Consider the following 27,106-nt stretch of genomic DNA (forward strand, 5'->3'; position numbering starts at 1 on the left):
ATGGGGCTGGCCTTGACTCCCAGCTCAAGGCCTCTGCATCAGCTGCCTCTGGCTTCTGGAGCTGCCCTAGTGACAGGTAAGGACATGTGGGGACATGTGGGGACAAGTGGGGACAGGACTAGGAAGAGATGAGAATGGCTGGAAACAGCTTGGCAAGAAGTAGTTGCTTCAGTATCCTGGGGCCATAATGACTGTGGGTGATTATGGCCTGTGGGTGGCAGGTGTGAGGGTCCACTAAGCAGAAATCCTCTTCCCATCACCCCCCATACCAACCCCCCAGGCACACGCACCCCAATCTTAGAGTCACAAGGTATCTGTCTGGGTATGCCTAGATCTGTTAGATCATTCCTTCAGTCCTTCAATAAACACAAGTACTCACTCTGGCAGGCCCTGTCCCTGGCGCTGGGGGGGGCGCAGAGGCGCGGGTGGGGGCAGTAGAGTGAGGCAGACAATTTCCCAGCATTTACAGGGATCTGGGGTTCCTGAAACAGTTTAATATTGGGGAGCAGGGAAGGTATCCTAGAAGGTCTAAGCTGAGACCTGAAGGATAGGTAGAAATGAGCCACAAAAGACTTGGAGGAGGAGGACTCCTGCCTATTCCTGGACAAAGGAACAGCCTGTGTAAAGGCCCCGGGGTGTGAACTGACAGAAGTTCCCTCTGGCTACAAGCTGGGCTATGGAGTGTGATGGGGAAGAGGCACAGAGACAGATCATGTTAGCCACATGCAGACCTTGGATTTCCTCCTGGAGCACCAGGGAGCCACAGAGAGGTTTTGAGCAGGGGAGGGACAGGAGCAGATGGAAATTTTACAGAGCTCACTCTGCCTGCTGGGTGGAGGAGGGGCTGGAGTGGGCAAGAAGGGAGGCAGGCTGGTTCTGGGCACATCGGTTTCTCAGGAACCAAGGTGTGCACCGGTGCGGGGAGGGGAAGGGACTCTTCTTTTACCTACAGAGCAGGAGGCCAGTGCCACCAGAGAAAAGTGACAACTGGGTCAGGTTGTGGGGCTCCCCCAACCGACACTCAAACGTCTCGCCTCATAGCCACCCTTTATGTCCCTGAGAAGAGGGGGTGATTCTCTACATTCTCTGTGAGATGACACAGGGCACAGAGACTGGCCCAGGTCACAAAAAAGTTGGCTGATGGCCAAGTTCCAATTCTGTTGGGCTTGTGGCAACCCCAAGGTGAAAGTGTCCCAGCTGCCAGCTCCTCTTTCCAAATTCCTACACTTGGACTGTGGACAACTTAGCTGAGGAGACAGGGCAGGGCCATGCCCCAGGATGAGCACACCGCTGGCTGCTCCCATGCCCCCCCCCCCGCCCCATCGACAAAGACAATGAGCCCAGGGACCCCAGTGGCTATCACTCACTCACAGCCTCCAGGCCCTATGTAAGGAGACAAGAGGCCTGTCAGAACCACCGCCACGGGCACGATGAATGGCCCTGGGCTGCCGGTCGGACAATACCCAGGTTCTGGGGTGGAGAGATTAGGCTAGAACAGCGCCCAAACAGTGTGGGTCCATGGAGGCCCCCACCCCCACCTCCTGCCCCCTGGTACTTAGCCATCTCCAGGAGTGACTCCCAGGAAATGTGACCCCACTGAAGGAAGAGGGTTGGCCCAGAGCCCCCAGGCAGGGACATTACTGAGGCTGGGAATGTCATAACTCAGGCGACAGGGCAGAGAGATTGGGGCTGGGAATGGGGAAGGCCGGGAGAGTTAGAAGGTGTACAAAGGAAGCTGGGAGAATTAGGGTAAATACCAAGCCCACCCCACCCACAGAGAGAAAGTGGCAGACCTGGGCTTCGTCTTTTCCTTGCTGCCCGGAGCCCTGTGTTCCCTCTGGGCTCAGTTAGCACGTATGTAAAAATGCCCCCCCCACCAAGAGTCCCTGTCTTGAATGACAGTGTAAATGCGGGAGGGCCCAACCAGACCAGGCAGCAAGGGCTCCATTCTGGGTGGGATGCTGGTGGGCCACAAAGACAAGGGACAGCCAAGTCCTGCAGACATTCTGTAGGGCCAGGAACCAGGGAAATGCTCAGGACTCTGCCCCAATGGGGACCTCCTATCTCCCGATTTTATTTTGCAAATTCTCAAACCTGGATAAAGCTAGAAGAGCCCACTGCACACCAATATATCATCCAGTTTGATTCCCTGCCCTTTTCTTTCAAAAATAAATCATCAGGGGCACCTGGGTGGCTCAGTGGGTTAAAGCCTCTGCCCTCAGCTCAGGTCATGATCCCAGGGTCCTGGGATCGAGCCCCGCGTCGGACTCTCTGTTCAGCAGGGAGCATGCTTCCTCCTCTCTCTCTCTGCCTGCCTCTCTGCCTACTTGTAATCTCTGTCTGTCAAATAAAATAAATAAAATCTTTAAAAAAAATAAATAAATATGGGGCGCCTGGGTGGCTCAGTGGGTTAAGCCGCTGCCTTCGGCTCAGGTCATGATCTCAGGGTCCTGGGATCGAGCCCCGCATTGGGCTCTCTGCTCAGCAGGGAGCCTGCTTCCCCCTCTCTCTCTACCTGCCTCTCTGCCTGCTTGTGATCTCTCTCTGTCAAATAAATAAATAAAATCTTTAAAAAAAAAAAAAAAATAAATAAATAAATAAATAAATAAATAAATAAATAAATCATCATATGGGGCCCCTGGGTGGCTAAGTTGGTTCAGTGTCTGCCTGCTTTCAGCTCAGGTCGAGATCCCAGAGTCCCGGGATCAAGTTCAGCAGGGAGCCTCCTTCTCCCTCTGCCTCTGCCCCCTGCCCTTACTCTCTCATGCTCTTTCTCTCAAATAAATCTTTAAAAAACTAAATAAAAACTGTCATAAGATGCTAAATTCTGTTCTACATATTTTACTACAATAGAAGAAGTTGTGGGAGAAAAACCCATAAAGCACTGTTTGGCCACAGACTATTGTAACTGTGAGCAAAGTTTTGACGAGAACGATAAACATACTAAATGCCTGGTACGAGCCACAGGCTTTGTCAAGGTCACTTAAATCACACAGCAGCCCCTTGACGTGTGTACTATTATCCACATGTCACAGATGGGGAAACCGAGGCTCAGAGAAATTGGGCAACGTGCCTGAGTCAGTCAAGATGAACTTGGATCGGTCTGACCTCCCTCCCAAGCCAGAAGTCTCCCTACTGAGGCCAGGGGGTGCCTCTGGTCCCAGCTGGAGGCCACTCAGAGCACCACCTCTGCATCCCTCCTCCCTCCCCTTAACCTACCTGGGCTCCTTCCCCCACCACCCACCTAGCCCAGGCTCTGCCCTCAGAGGCCAAAACCCTTTCATTTTAATTCCCCCCACGTCACACACGTGGATTCTCTCCCGCCCACCTCGCCCTCACCTTTTGAATGGTCTGGATGAAGACCCAAAGAGCCAGGTTCAAGGCCGGGCTCTGCCACCCACCAGCTGTCTAACTTGGAGAGAGCCCTCAGTCCTTATCTGGAAAATGGGTATGACAGTCCCTCCTCAAAGTGGGGTTAAAGGTAAAAAAAAAAAAAAAAGGGAGGTCTGTAGGGGGCCAGCTCAGGGCCCTGAACGTTCCTTCCTTTCCCACCGTCCAGCCGGAGATGCGGTTGGGAAAGTCCAAGGATCCTTCCACTTCCACAAGTTTATTTGGGATCCAAGCCTCACAGAGCGACCCCTTCTAACCGAGTGCCTTTTCCTGCGTGTTGTGGGGAGAAGCACAGCAGAGCCCGTTCAGGAACCGAGGAACTCCCGGACACACCCCTTCTCCCCGCCCGGGCTCTCTGACTCCAAGGGGCTGGCGCCGAGGGCCGGGGTCTCCTAGTACCGCCCCCCGCACCGCCCCGCGCCCGTGGGCTCCCCTGCCGGGCGGAGAGCTAGCACAGAGGTGCAGCCACCGGACCTCGTCTGTCCCCCAAACACTTCGCAGCGGCTGAGCCGGCCGTAGGCGCCTGGCCAGACGGAGCAGGTGAGGAGCTCGGCTCTGAATAGGGGAGGGGTCAACGCGGGTGAAGGAGGGGGAGCCCTTGTCCTGGCTCATCAGCCTCGGAGGCATTCCCCACTGGGCCCTCACGGAGGACGGAAGGACATGCAGTGTCGCAGTGCCCACCGGACTTCGCATCTCCCTCTTGGGTGCCAAAGAGTGTACGGTGAGCGAGGAGGGTGGGGCAAGGAGTTTGGGGTCGGGGGCGCAAATACAGGCAAACGCGAACAAGGGAATGAGGCGGTCCCCATTTATTGAGCCCATACTATGTGCCCAACACATGCTAGGGACCAAGCCTCAGTCTTGGACTCCTACCATTGCCCACCCACTGAAGGCGGGGGTGCAGGGTGGGCACAGGTGCTGTTTAAAAAGGGGAAAAGTGGGGCTCCTGGTTGGCTCCTTTGGTACGGCATGCAACTCTTGATCTCGGGGTGGTGGGTTTAAGCTCCATCTTGGGTGTGGAGCCCACTTAATTTTAATTAATTAATTAATTAATTTTTTAAAAGGGGGAAAGTGACAATAAGTTGGTGCTTTTCGGAATCCAGGCGTGAACCCCCGTGTATTCCTGTGCAGGAATGGGTCTGATTTCCACACTTAGCACTTTATCTGGAAAGGGGGAAAGGGTATGAATTGTCACTGGGGATGGCTCCAGACGTCCAGCTGGCATGAGGCCAACTGGTGGGACACAGTGGACCATTCTTTGTTCTCCAGTATTTTCTGGGACCCACTGGTGCTCGGCCACTGCTGGAGTAGAGACCCAGGAGGCCTAAAGCCCCCCAGACTGCTAAGAGTGACCCCCAAGCCACCCACAATTAGGGTATCCTCAGCTTACAGCAGCCTGTGGCCATCAGTGCAGGTGGAGGCCATGACGGCAGGCTGATCTGTAGAAGGTGCCCCTGAGGGAGTGGAAGGCCAGTCCAGGCAAGAGGGACTGCGCACCCCAAAATCTGGAGAAGAGATGATGCCTGGAGAAATGGGGGCAGCTTGGGGGACAGGGGAAAGGTGACTGCAGGGGAGCTAGGAGGCAGGTGGATAGGGAGACTGGTGAGACCAGCGAGCTCAGCAGAGGCCTCATGAAGCGGGGCCTTGAATGCCAAGCTGTGAGCCCAAAAGAACACAAGGAAGTCTAACAGGGATCCTGTGCTCAGTTTCCACCTCTCTCTGGCCAGCCGGCTGCTGCTGCCTTCCCTCCCCACACCCAGCCGTTCCCAGCTCACCAGGGCTACAGCGTTCCCAGCTGTGGTCCTAGAAAGGACTCCTGGAGACCATCCTTTTGTGCAAGCAAATGTCAAGTAGATGTGCCCAGCCCATCCTGGGCTCTCGGCCCAGTAAATTCTGGGAGCCAAACCTGGGGGAAGATGACCCTGCAGGAGACAGAGCGGGTAGCAAGTCAAGACGCTGAATGTTCATTCGCTTTTTTCCTTCTTCAGTCCACAGTGGTCACATCTGTGACCCTTGCTGTCCCTCCCCTGTCCCTGCTGGATTCCGAATGGCCTCCTGGTGCTACTGCCTCGTCTACCTCCTGGTACCTGAACACGGAGGATGGGGGTGGGGTGGCCAAGGGGATCAAAGCTGCTGGCTTCCAAGTGGGCACCTCTGAGGTCACTGTGAAGGTCACACGAGATAAGCCTTTGGCAATAATAATAGAGTAAAAGCATCCACTGCTTTTACACTGCATCCTTTTACATTCATTCAACAGCTTGTTAATTCCTCACAGGGGGTTGGGGGGGGGGATGGAGAAGGGAGTGGAGGGGGGCTGGAGGACAAGCTCAAGGCAGTAAAACACCCTGCCCAAAATCCCCTCTTGGTGGGACTGGAACCCAGGTCTGACTCCAGAGCCTGGAGCTTCCAACGCATCCTGCAGGAACACACAGTAGATAATCAGTAACTGGCTGACCCAGCCCCAAACTGTCTGCTTCTTTCTCAGATAAGGAGTCTCTCTGGGACCCTCTCCAACTCACCAGCTGAATCAAGGGGCTCCTGGGTCACAGGTTGGTATGAGGGTCCCAGAGGGGTTCCTCCGTCCTCCAGCTCAGCCAGCCTGTGGTCCACCTGGTGCATTGGTGTCTAAGGCAAAGGAAGGGAGGAGATGCCGTTTAGTTCAGCCCCATCATCCCGGACCCTGGAATGAAAGTTTCAACCGTGTCCATCTTATTCTTGGCTCTAAAGAGATGACAAAACAGGCTCAGCAAAGGGACTAGACCTGGCAGGTCACAGAGCATTGAGCTGCGAATGACTCCTAGCTCAGTGCGCATGGCCGGCCCCACCGGAAGGGTCACATGGCCCACACCCTGCTCTCCCACACTCTCCTCTGACCCTGCAGCTCCAGTGGGTCCCGGGGAGGTGGTGGAGACTGCGGATGGGGTGTGCAAGTTTCCAGGGCAGCACCTGACCTGGTGGCAGGCTCAAGAGGCTTGTGAGCAGAGGTTTGGCCGCCTGGCACTCGCGCCCCCTGCTGGGGCCCTGGCTCTACGGCTGCCCAACCCCATCTGGGTGGGCCAAAAAGAGGGCTCTCTCCGGAGAGCCCCGAAAAGGCGTGAGTGTGGGCCCAGGACTTGGGAGGAGGAGGCGGGGGTGCGGGGGTGCAGAGGCTTTGGCAACCTCCAGAGATGGAGCCCACAGTGATAGTCCTCTTGGGTTGAGCTCAGAAGTCCCCGTTGCATCTCCAGTTCCCTTGTCCTGGACTAAAACAGAGGGTTGACCGCATGGGTATGAGCACAGGAGCCCCTATTTCTTCCTTCCCGAGAGAGGGAGATACCCCAAAGCCCACAAGGGGCCCTGCAGCTACGCCAGTGGGTAGCCAGAGGCTGTGCGCCGCTGGGAACACTGAGGGGCCGGCCCGCGTGTCCCCGCAGGCGCGCTCACGTCGGCCGCGCTGGTGTTCGGGGAGCGGACGGCGGACAGGGCTGCACGGCTGCGGTGGCCCCTGCCCGCGCTGGGGGCGCTGACTGCGTGCGCGCACGTGCAGTGGGACGCCGCCTCGCCCGACCCCGCGGCGCTCTTCTCCCTCGCCGCGCCCGCGCTGCAGCTGCGAGCCTTCGCCGAGCCCGGCGGCGCGGTGCACGCGGCGCTGGTGGTGCGCGGCCAGCACGCGCCCTTCCTCGCCGCCTTCCGCGCCGACGGCCGCTGACACCACGTGTGCGCCACGTGGGAGCAGCGCGGCGGGCGCTGGGCGCTGTTCGCCGACGGGCGGTGGCGCGCCGGGGCGCGGGGACTGGGCGCGGGCCACCCGGTGCCGGCGGGCGGCATCCTTGTGCTGGGCCAGGATCAGGACTCCCTGGGCGGCGGCTTCTCGGCGCGCGATGCCTTCAGCGGCAACCTCACCGACTTCCACCTGTGGGCTCGGGCGCTGAGTCCCGTGGACCTGCGGCGGGCGCGAGCCTGCGCGCCGCCAGCCGTCGGCCTGCTCTTCCGCTGGGACTTGCGCGCCCTGGACGTCACGCCCTCGCTGCTGCCGCCCCTGCGGGTGCGCCTTCTCTGTCCGGGTACCGCCCGCCCCGCCTTTGGGCTGCTAGGCCCCGCCCTCCAGTTGCTGGGTTCCGCCCCCTGGTTGCTGGTTCCGCCCCCTGGCTCCCGCAGGCTCCCTTCTGAGCTCGCGGCCCAGCCCACGTCTCTCGAACCTGGCCACGCCCAGCTCTGGTCACGCCCTCCCCAAGCCGGTCAGGCAAATACACAGTCCGAGTAGCTTGACTAGGCTCACCCCCCAGCCGCCTTGCCCCACCTTGTGCTGCCTGCAGCACGCTTCACCCAGGTTCCCATATTGCCCCCTAAGTCAGGGACTGTGCGTTTTAGCCCCCAAAGGTGTACAAGTGCCTTTAAAGCCCGAACAGGCCGGTGGGTCACAGGGGCTCCTGGGGAGCCACGATACGGTCCTGACCCCTGTCCCATCCCTGCCAGTGCCTTCAGAGGAGTGCCCTACGTGGAACCCAGGATCCCATACTGAGGGCTCTTCGCTCTGCCTTCAACCACGGCCCTTCCTCTGCTGCTACCGGACAGGTGATTCCTGGCAGTGCCCAGGGCTCTGCTGAAGGGGAGGCTGGGTATGGACAAGTGTAGGCCGAGGGGGAGTAAGCAGTTGGCACAAACTGGGAATTCAGAATCTTCTCGAAGTTTCAGGGCCTCCTTGGAGTCCAAACTACAGGACGGGGTGGGGGTGGAGCCAGAAAGACCTGGAGGTGAATCCCAGCTGTGTGTCCCTGGGCAAGTGATTTTGCTGTTGTATGACTCAGTTTCCCCATCTAGAACACTGTAAGGCTCCAGACACGTAGCAGTGAACATGCTCTTCCTCCTAGAGCAGCAAATGGTGGATGGGGCACCTCTGGGCTGTGTCGCTCGGGACCCAGCCTGGCCTCCCCTCCTTTGCAGAGACTTACCAGCAGCTGCAGGATGCCCCGTCATGGCCTGGCCAGGATGTTATCAGCCGAGTCAATGCCTTGGCCAACACCACTGTGGTGAGCCCCCCATCCAGGGAGCTGAAGAACTGGGGACACTCTGGGTCACCTTCCTGCATCTTAGCTTCCTCACCTACAAAGGGGACACCCCACCTAACATGTCTTCAGCAATCAAGATTGTTCATATTCCCTATTTTGGAGCCTTTGAGAGCTGGGGGCTTGTGATATGTTTGACACGGGCCACCAAGAAGATCTTAGTGGGGCACAAGTGTGGCTTGCGCTGGGAGATCCCTCTTAACAGCCAGACCTGCCACAAGGAGCTCCTCTGCCCACAGCTCCTCCCGGACCCTCTCTCTGAAGTCCATGGACACCTGTCGCCGGCTGAGGCCTGCAGCTTCCTGGGTATCCTGGAGAGTCCTGGCAAAGGAGGTGGCTCCCCTGGGGCCCACGGCACTGCTGGCCGTCATCCACTTCCTGAAGAGGGTGACAGCCCTCGGGGCTGGGGAGCCAGACCCCTTGACAGAGCCCTGGGAGCAGCTAGGTCAGGGCATCGTGTCCGTGTTCAGCTTGGTCCGGGAGGAGCAGCTGGCCGGCACGTGGCTCTCAGTCAGCGAGGTGAGGCGGGCAGGGCTCGGGGTGGGGGCGGTGGGGGAGGCCTGGGCTCCCATTCCGTCCTTGCCTCCAGCTTCTTGTGTAGCCATGGGCCAGTCAGCACCCGTTGTGGAGCTTTATCGCTCCGTCTATCAAAAGAAGCTCCTCTTTTAAAAAAAAAGAGAGAGAGAGAGAGCTTTTTTGTTTTTGTTTGTGTTTTTGTTTTTTTGAGAGAGAGAGAGCTGGAGAGAGAGAAAGCAAAAGCAGGGGGAGCAGCAGAGGGAGAGGGAGAAGCAGACTCCCCGCTGAGCAGAGATCCTGATGTGGGGCTCAATTCCAGGACCCTGGGATTGTGACCTGAGCTGAAGGCAGATGCTTAACCCACCCAGGCGCCCCAGAAGTTCCTCTTTTATCTGTTACGAAAGTTGGACTCCCACACACAACTACGCTTGAAGAATAGTTTCTACAGTTGAAAATAAGAGCCACTAATCCATAAGGACCTCCCCCAGATCCAAGAGTCTGGCGACCCCCCTAAGAGGGAGGACGTCTCTGCTGAGTGTTCAGCCATCTTGTCTTCCAAAGCAGCCCAGACGCTCAGGAGAACAGGACAGCTGCTATCCAGATGGCAAGGGCGTTGGAAACATCCTCGGGCAGAAGTGGCTGTAGGCTTGGGAGCAGTCGGCCTAGAGAAGGGAGAGACGAGGGGTCATAGACATCACCTGAAAGTCTCTGGGGCAGGAGGAGCAGAGGTGGTGCCTCTTGGCCTGAGAGGACGGAACCGGGCCCGAGGCTTGGGGACGGGCTGGAGATGACACAACAGGCGGCCCTGGTTCCACGGAATGCCTCCCCTGGGGAAGGGAGCTTCGGAGGGTGCCCCGATGGCAAACGAGCGGCCAGCAGGCACGGAGCTCTGGGAGGCCTTTGCCTGGGCTAGCACCGATGATGGCTCAGGAGAGGCTCGGAGAGGACAGAGGAGGCCCATGGGTCCGGGCCCCAGACACCAGTCTGAGGACCCAGGACTCGATCCTGGAGGCTTGAGCAGCCACCAAGTGTCTGGAGCAGGCCGGCCACTTCACAGATCCCTGGGAACACGTTCACGACCGGTCAGGGCGGGTGGCAGCAGGATGCAGAGCGGGGGGGGAGCTGAGGTGCGGCTCCTTCCAGGTGGTCGGCAGCCCCATGGCCTTGGTGGCAAGTGTCCAGCGCTTGGCACCCATGCTGAGCACCGTGCTGACCTCCGAGCGGCCGGGACTGCGTATCCAGCGCCACGGAGCCGGTGAGCCTGTGAGCCACCCGTCCCACCCAGCTGGGCCCTCGGAGCTCAGACGTCTCTTCTCAACCTCCATCACTTCCAGTCAGTCTCCTGCCTTTGCCCGCGCCGTGCCCTCCCTCCAGATGCCCTCTCTCCCTTGACCTCCTAGCAGACTCCTATCTATCCTTCAGAACCTGGCTGGAGCATCAGCTCCTCCAGGAAGCCTCCTGTGGTTTAGCTCTCCTGACAGTCATTTCCTCCTTCTGCCAACACCCCATATGCAAACACATCTTTTTGCATTTGTGGTGATGACCTCCTTCCTCCTGAGTCCCCCTGAGTACAGGACCGTCTCTGAGCCATTTCTGCCTCTCAGGCCAGACCCCAGTACACACTCAGTGTTTGTGGATTGATGGTTGGAACTTTGGCAAAAACCTGTGTCCTTTGGGAACCCATTGGTTTCTGGGGTGCATTGGTATTTGGATCCTGGCCCCCAGGAATGCCTCTCAGTGATTCCCCTCTTCTGGACTTGAAGGAGAGGGGAAGCCGACCCTGCCGCGGTGTCTGGTTCAGCAGAAAGACCTCCCTCTGGAGGTCCAGCCACGCAGCCCCGTTTGGTCCCAGGTCTGGAGGTGCGGAGCCTACACCTGGGGGAAGCCAGCAGAGAGGGCTGTGTGTTCACGATGCCCCGTGGACATCCGGAGGGGCCCGGCCACATCCGTATCCCCGCGGGAGAAGTGGAGCAGCTCCTCAGGAAAGGTGGGTACGGAGGGTGGGAGGGGGGGAGTGGGTTCCTCTTGGGGTCTGGGTCAGCTCGTGTTGCTAACTCTGCTACTTTGGATAAGTCACCTCACTGTTCAGAGCCTGTTTCCTTGCCTGGAAGACTGTCCTCTTTGTACTTGCCTTACGGGTGATTATGAGGTTAAAAGCACTTGTCACATCATAGATGTTCGCTGCGTCTCCTCCACTGAACCACACGTTGCCTCTTGGAAGGGGGTGGTGGAGGAGGCCCTTAGCTTGCTGCCGCCCGAGGCGGGAGGATCAGGACATGCAGCAAAGGGCCTTAGAGCTGCCAGGTTAAGCGCATGAGCCGTGGCTGGTTGGAATTCTGGTTCCACTACTTATTAGCTGTGTGATCTTTGGGAAAGCAATTAATCTCTATGAGCCTCAGTTTCCCTGTCTGTAAGGTGAGCAGAGCATCTCCCTCGGGGCCAACCCGTGGCACTTGCTCAGACACAGGGTGGGGTCTTGGGCCCCCTCCCACTCAGCCAGGCCTCTCCAGAGTCACCGTGATCCACAGCTGGTTCAGCTCCAGTATCTTCCAGCACACCCTAGGGGAGCCCGACCTAGAGCCCCAGGCCCCTGACAGCTCAGAAGAGGCGAGCAAGGCGCAGAGGTGAGTGGGGCCCAGCCAGTAGGCTGCTGAGGGTCTGGATCCCCTCCCCAGGGAGGTCCAGGCCTCCATCCCATGCCAGAGCCCTCATTCTGAGAGACAAATCTGCCTTTAGCACCCAGAACCAAACCCTCCCCATCCCCAACACACACAACGCTGGGCGTGCCCCTGGATCCTGGCTCGACCACTGTCTGGGTCCAGGCTTCAGTGTCAAGACTCACGGAGAAGACAAGACTTACTGAATTTCCTAGGAAGTCCCCAAGGCAAAACTGGAACTCGTATGCCCTAATGCCAAGCACAGGACCTTTCCTGATGTTTCTTTGGACACAGAGGGTGTCATCTCTGCATATCCAGGCCATCCACAACCTCTCCTGCACAGTCAGCTGGTGCCCTTAAAAGCTCCCTTTCTTCCCACAGGTTTCTAAGCACCCGGCTGGGCTCGGCCATCATCTCCTCTGAGGTATGGGATGAGACCGGGGAGGTCAGCACATCCGTGACGTTTCACCTGAAGCACCAGGCCCAGGTACTGGGCATGGGGGGTACTTCTGGGAACTGCCACCCCACTACACTTACCCTGGTTTGGTGTCCCCCTTCCCCAATATGCATTCAACTGAACCAAGGTCTAAAAATGTACAAGAGAAATACTCATTCCCAAGGTACCCCTTTGTATTCCAGGACCTGAAGGGAAATTGGTTTATTACACACTCACTCTGTGCTGGGGGACTTAAATAAGCAACGTCCATGTAATTCTCCAACTGCCCATTCGACACAGCAAAGAGTGAGCTTGGCGGAGGGGCTGTGATGGGCCCCAGCCTATAAGTGGCAGAGCTGGGCTTTCATTATCGGTGTGCATGACTCGAAACGTTGGTGGTTCCCATTGGAACATCCAGGGACATGTGCAGAAACCTACACAGCCACGTGCTCCTGAGAGCTGGAAGAGCCCAAGTGTCCACCAAGGGGGACTGGGCAAAAAGCCATATGCAGCTACACCCTGGAATCGTCCATCCCCTAGGGTTATGCAAGGAACAGGTCTTTTTCTATAAACTGATCTGGAAAGATCGCCAAAAAACCTTGCTTCATTTCATCACGTGAAATACACACATTCCTTCCTGCTTTTGCAACGTTAGTTTCAGAGAAATCTAAAGTTGGCTTTTACCCACGGCCACTAATCCTAGACACGAACACACACATACACACCCCCCACAGTTTATCAGTCTTCGGTATGTCATCCCAAGACTGTAAAAATCAATCTCCATACACTGCAGTGTCCATTTTAACTATACAACGTGGTGGGTTTTGACCCGCATATACACTCAGGGACCACTACCCCAAGCAAGGTAAAGACCATTTCCACCTTCCCAACGGGCTTCTTTGTGTCCCCCCGCCAGGCAGGTTTCCCTAGGTTTCCCTCCCTTTCACCCCAGGAAATCACTGATCTGCTTCTTATGACTGTAGATTCTGTCTGTCTTTTCCAGCGTTTCCCATAAATGGAACCATAGTGTACGCTGTGTCACTGGGGGTTTTTGGAGAATCATCCATATTGTTTCCCATTTCAGTAATTTGCTTCTCTTTATTGCTGAGTAAGATTCCACTATATGGACATACTATGATTAGTTTGTCCTGATTTCTATAGTTTTTTCTTAAATTTTTCCTAAAGCCGTAATTTTGGTTTTTTGTTTTGCCTTTTGCAAAATCCAAGTCCTGGCTCCTTCAGCTGAGTCACGTGAACTATTGTGTTTCTTGTTTTCCCTGAAAGTGTTTTCTGCATTGTCTCAGTCACAGATGTCTCTTTGCCACCCTGTCTTTTGTCATGGCTGCTGAATCCTAGCATGTATAGGCTTTGACCAAGGTCAAGTCCAGAGCCACCCCTTCCCCAGCAAGGGTCCAAAATGAACTTGGGTTCTGCAGGGTTTTTTCGATTACACTGACCCTGCCTGACTCTGTCAGAAAGCAAGAGAGATCACAGAGGGAGAGGGACAAGCGGACTCCCCGCTGCGCAAGGAGCCCAACACGGGGCTCCATCCCAGGACCCTGAGATCATGTCCTGAGCTAAAGTCAGACACTTAACCAACTGAGCCACCCAGATGCCCCCAAAATCATCCATTTTATTTTATTTTATTTATTTTTTTTTTTTTAGATTTTATCTATTCATTTGACAGACAGAGATCACAAGCAGGCAGAGAGGCAGGCAGAGAGACAGGAGGAAGCAGGCTCCCCGCTGAGCAGAGAGCCCGACGCGGGACTCGATCCCAGGACTCCGAGATCATGACCCGAGCCGAAGGCAGCGGCCCAACCCACTGAGCCACCCAGGCGCCCCAAAATCATCCATTTTAAAAGCAATCAACAGGTTTTCTTTATGTTCCCAGCACCCAACATAGATTCAGATACTTAGAAAAAAATATTACGGGTGAATGAATACATGGGGTGATAATTCAGTCAGCCCAAGAAATGCCACAGTCTCTAGAGAATCACAGAGTGGCAGAAACAGCATAACCAAGTCAGGGCCCACCCTCAGCTCTGTGCTGTGTGATCTTGGGCAGACTAACATCCCTCTCTGAAGCTCAATTTCCTCATCTGAAATTACATGAATTTATGCCTGTCTCCAAGGTTGTTATGAAGATCAGCCGCAATAAAGGACATGAAGAACATGACACAGAGTCTCCTGTTCTAGTGAGGTCACACTGCTGTTACCCTTGTCCTTGTCCGTGGGGACATGTAGCCCAAGTCCTGAACTCAGGCTGCTTTCCCGGCCTGCACTGGGGCTGGTACCACAGGTTGCTTAATGACGTCTTATAAAATCCATGTAGTTGTCATTGTTTAATTACCAAAGAATTAATATGTTCATTATGACACATTCAAACTGAGACCTAGCCATGACTGAATTAGCTGTGCATTTAATCCCAGACTTCTTGTGTGTATGTGTTCACAATTACATAGACCGTATGTATGTATTTTTTTTTTACATAAGTGAGTTCATACTATGCGTGATGATACGCAGCTTTTTTCTTTATTCAGCAAAGTATAACGGAGCTCTTTCCCTGCCGATAGATAGAGACCTGTCTGTTCATCTTACCAGGTGCAGAGCTGGTCGCCAAGAGGGACGAGTCACAGTGGTTTAACCACTCCCCAAAGGATGGGCATTTAACTTGTTCCCAGTATTTCAATATCATACATGATGTTGGCACACCAGCCTCCTGCCCTTCCCTCCCCTCTGCCTCCCCACTGGCCTTTTTCCCCACCTCTTCACCTGTGACCCATGCTGGGCAACCCCCAGTCCCTCCAACTCAGAGACCTCACCATCCCCCTGCACCCTCCTGGTCTCCGCTCTCCGTATGCATCCACGCCCCTGCCCCAGGCCCTCCATATACACTCACACGCCTGCTCTGGCCCTGTTTAGGCCCTCAGGCCTTCCCGCTGAGCCTGGCGCAGCCTGTCTATGCTTTCTGGAACTTCAGTATCAGGTGAGTTTCCACTTCCCAGTTCTTTAATTAAGGCAATTTGGTGTTAGTTGTTTTTTTTTTTTTAAGCCATCCATTCTGCTTGAGGATGAGGTGTGTTTTGGGTCACCAGTCACCACCTGTCTTGCCTCGGGCCCCTCCCCAACTCCAGGACAAGCTGGAGCAAGAGAAGCTGTGACCCAGGAGATAGTGAGCTCCCCATCATGGGAGATACACGAGCTCACTCTGTGGGGTGCCTAGGGAGAGACCAATCTGTCAAATAGGTGTTAGACTTGATGATATGTCCCAGGCCAGGCCGCTTCGATGTTTGAAGGAGCGGAAGATGGTTCAGAGATGAGCCTCAGCTCCCAGCCCTGGATCCTTGGCTGAACGTAGATCACTGTCACTTAGTAATTAATGCCATTAATCAGTTGTAATCACTGGTCTTGGCCCCATGGCCCCCTATCATCCCTAAGAGCGTTAAGTCCATTTTACAGATGGGAAACTGAGGCCCCAGGAAGGGCAGAGGCTTGCCCAAAGTCGCAAAGCTGGTTAGAGGCAGAGTGGCGATGGGCCCCAAGCCCCAAGAGAGGCTGTCCCCTGCTTGCCACCTACCCCCCCCCACGTCCTTCCCATTTCAAGAGCCCTTCTGTTCCCTGCCCTCCCCCAGCCCGGACACAGGGGGCTCATGGGCCACCGCTGGCTGCTCTGTGGCCGCCCTGTACGAGGCCTCCACCGCCTGCTTCTGCAACCACAGCACCAACTTTGCGGTCCTGCTGCAGGTGTATGACGTTCAGGTGAGTCCCAGGGAGGTAGGGTTGGGACAGGGCCATGGGGGAAGGCGATGTCGGAACCAAGTCTTAAAGGGTGACCAAGAACTGAACAGAAAGGCATCCCCAGCAGAGGGCCAGTCTGAGCAAAGGCAAGGAGACTAGAAATGGCAGGCTGACTCCGACACATTTGAGAACTTCGACGTCTCTGGAGCTGCCTGTGCCGGGCCCAGGAGTGGAAGAAGATGGAGGGACGAGTGGCAGAGGTCAGAGCCCAGGATGCTCAGGCGCTCAGACGGCGATCCTAGGGGTCCTGTCTGCAGGGGACCGTCGTGAATGTGTTCAGCAGGTGTTGGCTTTGCCCCAAAGGCGCCCTCTGGTGCCAGGAGTGAGCTGGAGGGGCAGAGAGCCTCAAGGGGTCTGTGGGCAGGGGGCAGGCCCTGCATGGGGGGACAGCTGGCCAATGGAGGACACAGGACTGAAGGAGGAGGAGGGGGTCTGGGACAAAGGCCTGGGCAGCAGGGGGGTGGGGTGGGGTGAGGGAGTCATCTCAGAGGTGGGTGGGGCAGGCCACGGGGCTGAGGGTTTCGGGGTGGGAGAGGTCTCAGCTGGAGATGAAGGGCCCGCAGGTGAAGCCGTAGCTGAGATGAGGTCAGAAGTAACTGAGACCAAAGCAAGGGAGGCCCCTGGAAAGACCCAGCATTTACACCCAATCCCAAGAGCAGAGCGGGACCGGTGTGCTCACTAGAGCTGACAAGGGACTCGGAGGGGTCACTTGCTAAGAGACTGAGTGACACAGCGCCAGAGGCTCAGGAACGCCAGGGTTCCTCGGCGTGTTGGGGAGCACACTAGAGAAACATGCCACAGACACGTTTGTCCTGTAAAAGCAGAAAGTGGCCATGTTTGCGTGTGAGCTCCATGCCCCCTCCCCCCAGCGTGGGGGGGTTGTGACATGCCATCCTCTCCCTGTGGCTGCCTCAGTCACCTCTCAGCCAGGGCTCTCAGGAGCTTTGACATCAGCAAAAGCGGGACCAGTCAGGGCCAGGTTAGGGAGAGCCAGCGGGAGACGACAGGCGAATGCTCTTGTATTAAGTGCTTGCTGTATGTAAGCCTGGCCTTGCTGGCTGCTGCCGTTGCCATCCCTGGGTCACCGCAGACAAGGAGGTCTGGGGAGCCTTGCTGGGCTGGGACAGGGCAAGACCCGGTGTGCTCAGGTTGGGGCTGTGATGGGGTTACTGTCCTCCGGGGTCTTCGGCCGGCCCACAGAGGAGTGCCGAGGAGGAGTCACTGCTGAGGACACTCTGGTTTGTGGGCTGCGGCGTGTCCTTCTGTGCCCTGGCCACCACGTTCTTGCTCTTCCTGGCAGCCGGGTGAGACGAGCTCCCGTTGTGTCCATCCTTGTCCAAGAAGCCCCTGGCCCGGGGTCTCCCTTAGGGCTGTGGGCCCCCATGAAACCACCATCTCTGTCTTCATTAGCTCACCCACGGGGACCCAAGCAGGCAGGGGCGGATAGTGGGTGGGGGCTGCTAGTGGTGACCTTGTTGACGGACCCCTGCCTGTCCAGGGTTCCCAAGTCAGAGCGAACCACGGTCCACAAGAATCTTACCTTCTCCCTGGCCTCGGCCGAGGGCTTCCTCATGGCCAGCGAGTGGGCAAAGGCCAATAAGGTGGGCACCCAGCAGGTGTGCTTGTGAGCTCAGGGGGGACCAGCCATTTCTGGGTTGCCCCCCACTTCACTAGGCTCCATTTCCTGGGGGGAGCATGGCCCAGAGATGAACAAAACCCCGAATGCTGGAGGTGGGCGGGGGGCGCTTCCAGAGACCTTCCCCACGGATACATCCTTGCGTTGGTGGTCCCAGACACGGGCGTGGGACCCAGAGCTGGGCTGCGCCCACAGCTGGCCTTGGTGGGGCTCTGCCACCCTCCCACCCACAGGTGGCCTGTGTGGCCGTCACAGCCGTAATGCACCACCTCTTTTTGGTGGCATTCTCCTGGATGCTGGTGGAGGGCCTCCTGCTCTGGAGCAAGGTGGTGGTCGTGAGCATGCGCCCGGGCCCCCGGATGGCGCTCTACTACACCACAGGCTGGGGTGAGGCCCCCTGCTCCCCGCTCCTGCTCTGTTCTCAAGTCTGCTTCATGTGGCCTCTCGCTGTCCGACACCCTCCGGTCACCGTCTCCACCTGGGATCCAGAGCCCCAACCAGAGCTCCCCGTGCCCACAGTGCACCTGCTGCCACGGACAGCCCTGGGTGGCTGCTCTGGGCGGGGCAGGGAAGAGGTCCTGGGGGCGGGGCCAGATCCTGGGGGCCGGGTCAGGTCCTGGGGGCGGGGCCGGGTCTGGGAGAGTTCAGGCTGCGAGGCATGGTCCGAGGGACACTCGTTCTTCTCCTAGGTGTGCCTGCGGCCATTGTGGCCGTCACCCTGGCCCTGTCTCCCCATGACTATGTGGCGGCCGGGCACTGCTGGCTCAACGTACACACAGACATCATCTGGGCCTTTGTGGGGCCTGTGCTCTTCGTGCTGACTGTGAGCGGGGTGACCTGGGGGCCTAGAGGGGTGGGCAGGTCACGCTGGGGAAAGGGGAGGCCCTCTCACCCACTGACGCCCGGTCTCCAGGCCAACACGTGCATCCTGGTCCGCGTAGTGATGGTCACTGTGGCCAGCACCCACCGCCGCGCCCGCATGCTGAGCCCACGGCCCTGCCTGCAGGAGCAGGTCAGGATCCAGACATGGTGAGGCCCAGAAGTGGGGGAGCACGCGGGAGGCTCACTGGATGGGGGCCTGTGCGAGTCTGTGGTGGCAGGATGTGGTCCTAAGGCCATGTGTGCTCGCGGGGCCAAGGCGGGACCTGAGCAGGTGTCGCATGCTCGTGTGTGTGGACGAGGGTGAGCACGTGACCTCGCAAGTCACCTGGGGGCAGTAATCAGCCCTAAGTGCTGAGGGGTGGGAGGTGTTTGTAGACACAAGCCGCTGTCCTGGGGGCTCACTGTCTACTGATAGCACAGATGCCCTGGTAGGGACAAGGTAGGGGAGACCCCTCGATCAGGCGGTCCCCAGAAGTTTAGGTTCAGAGTGAGGATTTAGGTCCCTACCCTTGCAAGAACTCTCCTCACTCTCCAGGGCCATGTCCTGCTGAAAGGAGGATGCCCATGGCCTTCCTCTCCCCGCCCTCATCCTCTGCCAAGGGCAGGGCAGCCCAAGCCAATGGGGGAACTGAAAAGCCAGAGAGCCCCAGGGGTCTCCGGGAAGGGAAGATTTTGGACTCCATGCCACCTGGCTCCCCCCCAGTCCTTAGCCCTCCCTCTGGGCAGCTGCCGCACCCTTCCTCTGAGCCAGGTTTGGGACTGGGACCCCATCTCCCCAGTGCCAACCACTTCTGGGTCTGAGAAGGGACAGCCAAGTCCCGCTGAAGATCCCAGCTGCACCTAAGTCCTAAGCAGCGGTCCCCAGTCTGCGCGTCTGACCCCCCGCCGGGCACCTCCCTCGTGCCCCCACCCCCAGCGGCCTGCAGGGGTTCCCAGGCCGGCCTGGCCTCCCTCAGCCCGGCCTGCTCTCCCGCAGGGCCATGGTGAAGCCAGTGCTGGTCCTGCTGCCCGTCCTGGGACTGACCTGGCTGGTCGGCGTGCTGGTGCACCTCAGCCCGGCTTGGGCCTACGCCGCCGTGGGCCTCAATTCCTTCCAGGTACTTCTAGGCCCTGGACCACCTGGGACCAGGGCTCTGACGCATAGTGGAGCTCAGAGGGAGGGACTGGGTTGTCCGTGGGTAAAGGAGTGTCCTGTAGGCCGTGGGAGGCACCAACAGCAGCTAGGGGACGTTGTCAAGAGACAGGAAGTTGAGGGCGAGAGTGGGAACCAACCTTTGAATCAAAGAGGCAGCACGTCAGGGAGGATTTTGTGCCCATTTTACAGTTGAGGGAGCTGAGGTTCAGACCCTCAGGGGTGTGGCAGCAGTTCCAGGCCCTGGGCTGGCGCTAGAGCCACTTCAGGTCTCAGCAGGAAGCCAAGAATGGGGCGCAGGACTCCTGGGACCTCTGCCCTCAGGCTCAGCAGGGGGGGGGGGCTGCTGTGGGGCACTGGTGAGGACGGCAGTGAGGAGAGGCTGTGGTCAGGAGGACAACACTCAGCCCACATGAAAGAGGCCGTCACAGGGGCGCCACCAGAGGCCTCCCATGGGCCTGTGCCCAGGAGTCTCTGAGAGGAGTCAGACTCGGTCCTTGTCCTCAGGGGGTGGCGGTCCTGTGGGGGGACCTAGACATAGACAAAGATAGGCACACCCCAGGGGCCTGAGTGCTGGGAGGGAGGTGGGTCCAGGCAGGGCCTCTCCACCCCTGCCCTTCCCCTCAGCCTCCCTTGCACCCCCGGCCCCTCTTCCTGCTGTCCGCCCTTATGCTGCCCAGCTCCTGTCAGGGCTGAGAAAAGGAGTGGCTCGGGGATGGACAAAGAAAGCTCAGGAAATAAGGTACAAATTCTGTCCAGACCCCATGTGTCCCAGAGGTCCTCCTGGGGGCCTTTCCACCCCTCCTGGGATGAAGGGCCCGAGGGTATTAACAGCCACTTTGATGCCCAGGTGCTCTGAGGCCCAGGACAGAGCCTCTGTCCTATATTTGTGTCTGCAAATAGGCCTTACACATGAGGAGACAGACCCCATGAAGTCATGGTCCAGGGCCTCGAGGGAGGAAGGAGCAGCAGGGCGTGGGGGGGGAGGCAGCCGAATGTGGCCTGGCTGATTCCTGGAAGAGCTGCAGAGATTGTGGGGTGGGCGGTGGAGGGGGGCGGAGCCGGCATCAGGAAGGGCCTGATCCAGTCGTTCATCCATCCTCCTGATACCTGTCGAACACCTAGGAGGTGCCGGCTCCAGGCACTGTTCCAGGCAGTAGGGACAGAGCAGGAATGGAGGCTACAAAATGCCGTGTTCTTAAGGAGCCGGCCACGGCCAAGGCCAGGCGTGAAGTCTTGGGTGGGGGCAGGGAGCGAGGAAGGGTGCCGTGGGTAGTGACTACCAGGTCCTGGTCCATGTCGCCTTCTCGGCCTGGGCTGTGGGGACTCTCGTCCAGGCGTGGGAGTGGAGAGAGGAAAGAAGGGGCCGCTGCTGGGGGAGCATGGAGGCGCCATGCCCAGAGACAGGCCTAGAAAATGAAGAAAAACGGGGTTTCCAGATATTCCCAAAGAAACACAGCTCCCAGACACCTGTGTGGGCCTGAGCAGTGAGGGACGGAGGGCAGCGCTACACCCCTTCCTGGACACAGACAAGCCCTTCCTCAAGCCCCACGCCTCCAGAGCATCCTGGGTTCAAACGTGGGCCCTGCCGGGTTAGCCTGTGACCCTGCCTGGGGTGCCCCCACCCCCCTCCAGGGGTGGCCAGGTGGCAGCAGCCCATTGCCAAGGCCACCACCGCAGTGGCCACCTCCCCGCCTCCCTCCCTCTGTCCCCCTCCCTCCTTTCCTCTCCCCTTGTCTCGCTTCTTCATCTCTGTCTCTGAATTTTCTCTGAGGTTCCTTCTCCATCCCCTTCTCCTCTGGCATGGTCCTCCCTCTATGTGTCCCTTTCTGTTGACCCTTGACTCCCCCAGCTTTTGTCCTTAAGCGTGACCCCCTCCTCCTCCCAGTCAGCCGCAGACCTTCCTTGCCAAGGTCTCCTGTGAAAGAGGGAAAAGGCTGCCTTACGGGGTCAGCTGATGCGTGACCTGGGCCCACCCTGCCATTCCCGACACCGTCTCCAGGAAGGTTCCCCAGTCAGGCTGAGTCCTCTGGGTCCCTCCCCACGCCTGGCCTTTCCTCTCCTCCTGCCATCCCTCCCTGTCTTCCTCACCCCACCCACCTCCGGGTGTCCCTCTCGCACTGTGGCCGGGCCATCAGCTGGGCAGGACCTGCCCTCAGGACTGCCCTCCTTCCCTACAGCAGGCCCAGGGCAGAGGGACTGGGCTCAGCGGGGCCTCATTCCCTCTGTAGGGCTGATGTGTCTTCTTGTGGCTCCCAGGCCAGGTTTCCGGGCAGGAGAGCCACGCCACGCTTCTGACCAGTTCCGGTTCCCGGTGCGGCGTCCTGCTGGGAGGCCCAGACGAGTTGAGACAAGCCTCAGCTTCCACATTTCTCTACAGGGGATCCTAGTCTCCACCTCATGGGATCCTGGTGGGGTTCAGTGGAGGGGATGTCTGCAAAGGGCAGAGTGCCACACGTGGCACCCTCCAGAAGCACCATGGGTGGGAGAACCTTTGTGGGCTCTGTGCTGGAGAGAGCTTGCTAGTGCCCAGGATCCGAGCACGAGGCCACACGCCCACGGCAGGACATGGCGGAGGCTGAGAAGCTGAGGGGACATGGGGGCAGGCTGGGGACAGAGGAGCCACTCGTGGGGACACAGAAAGGGTGCTTCCTGGAGGGAGTGATTCTCAACTGAGACTCAGTGAGACAGAAGAATGTTTTAGGTCAGGGAAATATGGGGGGAGCCAGCAGAGACATGAAGGGGGGGACACATGAGCTGGTGAGAAATGGGACAGGAGGACACATGTGGACCAGACCGTGCAGGGTCCCCAGAGCTATTGTAAGGAGCTCGGATGTCATCCCAGGGGTGCCAGGGAGCCTCGGAGAATGCTAAGCAGGGAGGTGCTGGTGGGGTTGGGTGGGGTTTGGAAAGCTGCCTTTGTTTGAAAGGCTGCAGAGGGAAGACAGGCTAGCTGGGGGTGGGGAGGTGCGGGAATCTGGGGAGCACCACGGTCTGTCTTAGGGTGGAGGGTGGTACGAACCCAGTTACGGGCTAAGAACCAGGCGGAGCAGCCAGGCTCTGAGGCTGAAGCTAGAAGCCTCAAGGAGGGCTCTTGGACCCCAACCTGTGTCCTCCAGTCTGAGCCTCATGGCAGGGGCTGTGGCCTGTCCAGGTAGAATCTGAAGAAGGCCTAGGCTCCGAATTCCACCTGCTGGGTCACACTTTGGCCTAGGACTCATTGTTCTGTCCCCTGCCCCAGGCCCTAGGGTCCTGCTCCATCAAACAGGAAGGATTAAGCCACCCCCACCCTCTCAGCATGGAGCTGCTATGAGGGTCGTCACCCTGTGTGTGTGACGGTACTTCGGTACTTCGTGAGTGGCCAGGCCCTCTTGGGCCTCATGTGTGTGAGCAGGAAGAGCCAGCTACAGCCCAGACACTGTGCTGAGTCCTTCACACACAGCAGGAGCTGAGTCCTGGCTTCTGCTTTCCAGAAGAAGAGACAGAGAGTCAGAGAGACACGCAGCTAGAGGCATGAATCAGCAAGCATTCACACATCTGCTGTCCCAGGATTGGAGTTAGCCTTGATTTCAGGAACTCCTGCAGCCATGATGAGGCTGTGAGGAAGGGGCAGGTGGGAGTGGGGGGACAAAGAGGGACAAGAGGGCAGAGAGGCTACCTGTGGCCAGAGGCTGAAGGTATGGGGTCAGGTAGGGGAGGGCCCCTTCTGGTTCTCTCTGCCATAGAATGTCACAGATGTCCCCTCCCAAGTGCAGGAGGGGGACAGAGTAGGATTTGTGTTCATCTGCCTGTGTCTCTCAGTGTCTCTGGGTATCTCTCAGTGTGTCTCTGTTGTGGCCCCGGGGCCAAGCGGTGGAGGGGGCTGGCTCCAAGGCAGTGACACCCATCCACATGCTGTGTCTGTCCCCAGGGGCCGTACATCTTCCTGGTCTATGCCGCCTACAACGGGGAGGTGAGTTGGGGATATGGGTGGCTGGGGGTGGGATGGGCAGGGCTAACTTGCAGGGCACCTGTGCCTGGGGGTCAGGGCGTGGGGCCTGCCCAACCCCCAGGTCCGGAGCGCCCTGCAGAAGATGACGGAGAAAAAGGCAACAGAGGCATTCACGGTGGGTGCTGGCAGGTGGGGATCCTGGGGCGGGAGGTCCCACTCCCTGTCAGTGCCACACCCCTTCCTTTCAGGCCTGCTCCAGCCCCATGGGCCCAGCGTCCCACCCGAGGTCCCTGGGTCCCTGGGAGGTAGCTCAGGACAGCCCTGCAGCCTTGGCTCCAGCCCGAAGACACTTGGCTCTTAGAGGTAAGGCCACACCAGCCCCCAGTCTGTACTACCCAGAGCCTTGGTTTCCCTGGTGCACAGGTAAATCTGGGAAGGCGATGGCGATCCTATTAGCCCATCTGAAAGGCAAAGAGACTGAGGCCCAGGGAATTCAAGCATGGGGCCTGGGGGATGGCTTAGAAGTGGCTTATTTTTTTCCACCACCACCAGGGAACAGGGGCCCCAGCTGCCCTGCCCAGAGGCAGGGCTGGACCAGGGTCACATTCCTTGGGTCTCTGTCCAAAGGGTGTTTGGGGGTTCCAAAGCCAGGAGGGCAGATGAGGTTTGGGGCCCTGAGATAGAGCATGGGCTGAATGACTTCAAGGCTAGGCCGGGAGTTTCAGTCCCATTTCCTAGTTTACCTGCTGTGTGCCCTTGGGTATATTACCTTCCCTCTCTGGGCCTTAGTTTCTTCATTAATCTGTGGAGTAAACCTTTGAGTGGATCCTTAGGGTCTTTGATAATGAGGTCCTGTCCAGGGCAGGAGAGCAAAGAGTGAGCTTCTCAGTCTCTGAAAAGGGTTTTTGTCCTGTAGGGACCCACAGCCCCAGAATCCCCACAACCTTCTCCTCCATTGCAGAACCTGAGAGGCCGGTGAGGCTGGGACAGGGGTGGCAGGGGGCTAGCAAGTATGTCCCACAGGGTAGGGGAAACCACAGGGACTAGGGGAGGGGTGGGGGACTTCCTCTGGAGATCAGAGGAGCCCCATTCCTCAGTTACCAGGTGGTAGGGCCCTGGGAGTCGCAGGGCAGAACCTGAATGCCAAGGCCACTGGGGGTGGGGGAGTCATTACCAAGGTTTCCCAGGGCCCCAAGGGCAAGGGGGAGCAGGAGTGGGGGCTCCCTTCCCTGACGATCTCATCTGTCCTCAGGCTGTGGAGCTGACAGCATTCAAGGTGTCAGGTACAACTCCCCCCCCGCAAGAGTCTCCCCTTTTCCCCTTGGCACCTGGACACCCCCTCCCCTGCAGCCCCACTGCACCAGGATGGAAGCGATTGGAGAAGCGAGTGCACCTGGCCTCCCACCGCTTGCGGGGGCCCTTCCTTTTGCTCTGCTCCTTGTTGGTGCCCAAAGTTGCCCATTAGCACACTGGGGGCCTGTCAGGAAAGGGCAGTGCTCTTTGGGAGAGGCGCACTCAGGGGATAGGTTTGGGACCCCTTCCCAGAGCGGGTGCTGCAGGAGAGGCAGTGAGCCAGGAGCCTGCCTTCCTCTGTGCACCTGCTCTGTCTGGCCCCCCCAGGCCCAGCGCTCTCAGAGCCCCTACCCTGATGCCTCCTGGGCAGAAAGGACTTCCAAACCTGGTGAGAAGCGAGCACTTCCCTCTCAGGCTCCGTTCCCCAACCACAGGGCTGATGGGGGCCGACAGGCAAGGGAGTGAGGCTGGGGCCCCGAGGGGAACCCAGGGCCCTCTGGCCACTGTCAGCCTCTCTCAGCCTGAGTCCCCCAATCTTAGAGCACAGCTGGCAGTAGGCGGGCTGCCAGGCACCGCCCCGCCTCAGGCTGAGGGGTCCTTCCCAGCATGGGCAAGAGGCCTGTTTGTCCGGCTCTAACTGGGGCTGGGCTCAGGGCTAAAGCCCCGCGTTGGCTGACTCCTTTAACCTGGGGACCTGGGGAAACTATCCTCCCATTGTGCAGGTGGGGAAAGTGAGGCACCGGGGCAGTCACACCGGTGTAAGCGGAGGCACATTCGAAACCCTAGTCAGTGGGACCCCAGGCTCCCGCGGGCTTCCTCCCCTGCCCGGTGTCGCCGGTCCCCTGGAGCCTCGGCTCCCCCTTCCGCAACGTGGGCAGGAGGCGCCCCCTGCAGGCCCGCACGCGGTGGGCATTCCGCGGGGCCGACAGCGCCCCCGCTCCCGCGAGCCCCCGCGCCCCCGCCCCCCACCCCGCCCCTCCCCCCACCCCCGCAGGCGAGGCGCCGGTGGGAACAAGAGCGGTAGCGGCGCCTCTGCGCTCAAGTGACAGCGCCTTTGTCTCTGCTGAATGGGTGCGTTGCTAAGGCCGCTCGTAGCAACGAGCCGCTTCCACCTCGGCCCGCGACGGCCCCACCCTCCGGACCCCCAACCTGCGTCGCCCTCCCTCCGGACGCCCTAGCCCCCTCCCCCTCCGCACCCCGCGACCTTCTCAGGTAGCCCGAGACGAGGTGCGGGGGAGCGAAGGCTGCCAGCCCCGGTCCCTCACAAGGCAGCCACCGCCCTTCCTGAAAGCCTCTGGGCATCAGGTGTTCTTCGAGAGAATCTGAGGGTCGGGAATGGGGGACACTGCCCAGGGTCCCCGGGGGCCAGAATCCCCCCCCCCCCGATGGCTTCCCCCCAGCCTCAGTTTCCAGACCCCTCCAGGGACCCCCAGCATGATCCTCTGCCAGCTCAGCCCCCCCTTCCTCCCAGGTTTCTAGAGAGAGTGTGTGCAGGCTTTACCCCAGGCTCTGAAAGGTCCCACTGGGGACCCCTGCGTGACAGACAGCGGCCTCAGCCTCCCCCTGCTTCCAGTAGGACCCCTGCCTGCGTGCGGTGCCAACACAGCTGCACCCCACAGCTCAGGCCCCCCCAGCTTTGACCAAGATCGTCCCCCGCACACCCTTCCCGCCTCCCTCGGAGTTCTGACAGCCCCGTGGAAGGTGTCGTAATAAACGGTGCTCCTGTGACCCGTTCCTCCCTGGGGATCACCCTGGCCTGGGGAGGGGGACAGGATGCTGACGGGAGGGTGGGAAAGGGAAGAGGCCGCTTTGTCTTCGGGACTCAAGACAGCGCCAGTTTCATCAACAGGGCAGGTGCCGCCAACACTTACACTTACCAGCACCTACTGTGTGCCCGGCTGGTACTGAGCCCCCGCCTGCCTTAGAGCTGTGGGTCCTCCCTCAGCCCCGTGACCACTGTCACCCCTTGGTGTACAGAGGAAGAAACGGAGGCTCAGAGAAGATCTCCCCAGGTGGTAGCATGGGGGCCAGGGGTGGCAGTCACCGTGAGGGGGAGTCCCCCAGGCAAGATTGCTCAGAGAAGGCACCGGGGTAGGGGGGAAGGCTCCAGGTGTGACGGGCCATGCTGCGGAGAGACCCCAGCTCACACTCTGGCTACAGGTGCAGGTCCTGCCACCACTGATTCCGTGGCCAGGGGCAAGATTCTGATTCTTCTGTGAGTCCGGGTCGCTTCTTAGGTAGAGCTGGTTTCCGGGCCAAGGTGAGCAGCCTTAGGGCCTGGCACCGGGTGGTCCCTGAGGTGGAAGCCAGGCGAAGGAGGGGCCCAGGGACTGTGTACACTGTCCTGCTGACCTCAGGCTGGCCCAGATGCTGCCGGAGGATGTGGCACA

General features: G+C 58.9%; 1 protein-coding gene across 1 annotated transcript; it reads left to right on the forward strand.

The window, feature by feature from the left end:
• On the forward strand, nt 1–26,042 carry LOC111145458 (adhesion G protein-coupled receptor D2). Its single transcript, XM_022500356.1, has 26 exons — nt 1–76; nt 6,269–6,481; nt 6,801–7,021; nt 7,103–7,430; nt 7,525–7,604; nt 8,238–8,396; nt 8,697–8,951; nt 10,092–10,203; nt 10,801–10,935; nt 11,449–11,572; nt 11,987–12,108; nt 14,967–15,023; nt 15,688–15,803; nt 17,043–17,146; nt 17,341–17,443; nt 17,712–17,865; nt 18,168–18,301; nt 18,392–18,507; nt 19,337–19,457; nt 23,403–23,444; nt 23,545–23,598; nt 23,672–23,786; nt 24,340–24,398; nt 24,676–24,706; nt 25,711–25,787; nt 25,929–26,042. The coding sequence occupies exons 1-26, from the start codon at nt 1–3 to the stop codon at nt 26,040–26,042; spliced, it is 3,222 nt and encodes a 1,073-aa protein (XP_022356064.1).
• The last annotated feature ends 1,064 nt before the right edge of the window (nt 26,043–27,106 follow it).

Source organism: Enhydra lutris, unplaced genomic scaffold, assembly GCF_002288905.1.
Source record: "Enhydra lutris kenyoni isolate GAN:26980312 unplaced genomic scaffold, ASM228890v2 scaffoldscaffold13, whole genome shotgun sequence".
Lineage (NCBI taxonomy): Eukaryota > Metazoa > Chordata > Mammalia > Carnivora > Mustelidae > Enhydra > Enhydra lutris.

Coding starts and splice junctions, on each gene's coding strand:
- LOC111145458 (XM_022500356.1), top strand. CDS start 1: ATGGGGCTGGCCTTGACTCCCAGCTCAAGGCCTCTGCATCAGCTGCCT. Junction 8,952..10,091: donor CGTGGCTCTCAGTCAGCGAG/GTGAGGCGGGCA, acceptor GGCTCCTTCCAG/GTGGTCGGCAGCCCCATGGC. Junction 11,573..11,986: donor GAGGCGAGCAAGGCGCAGAG/GTGAGTGGGGCC, acceptor TTCTTCCCACAG/GTTTCTAAGCACCCGGCTGG.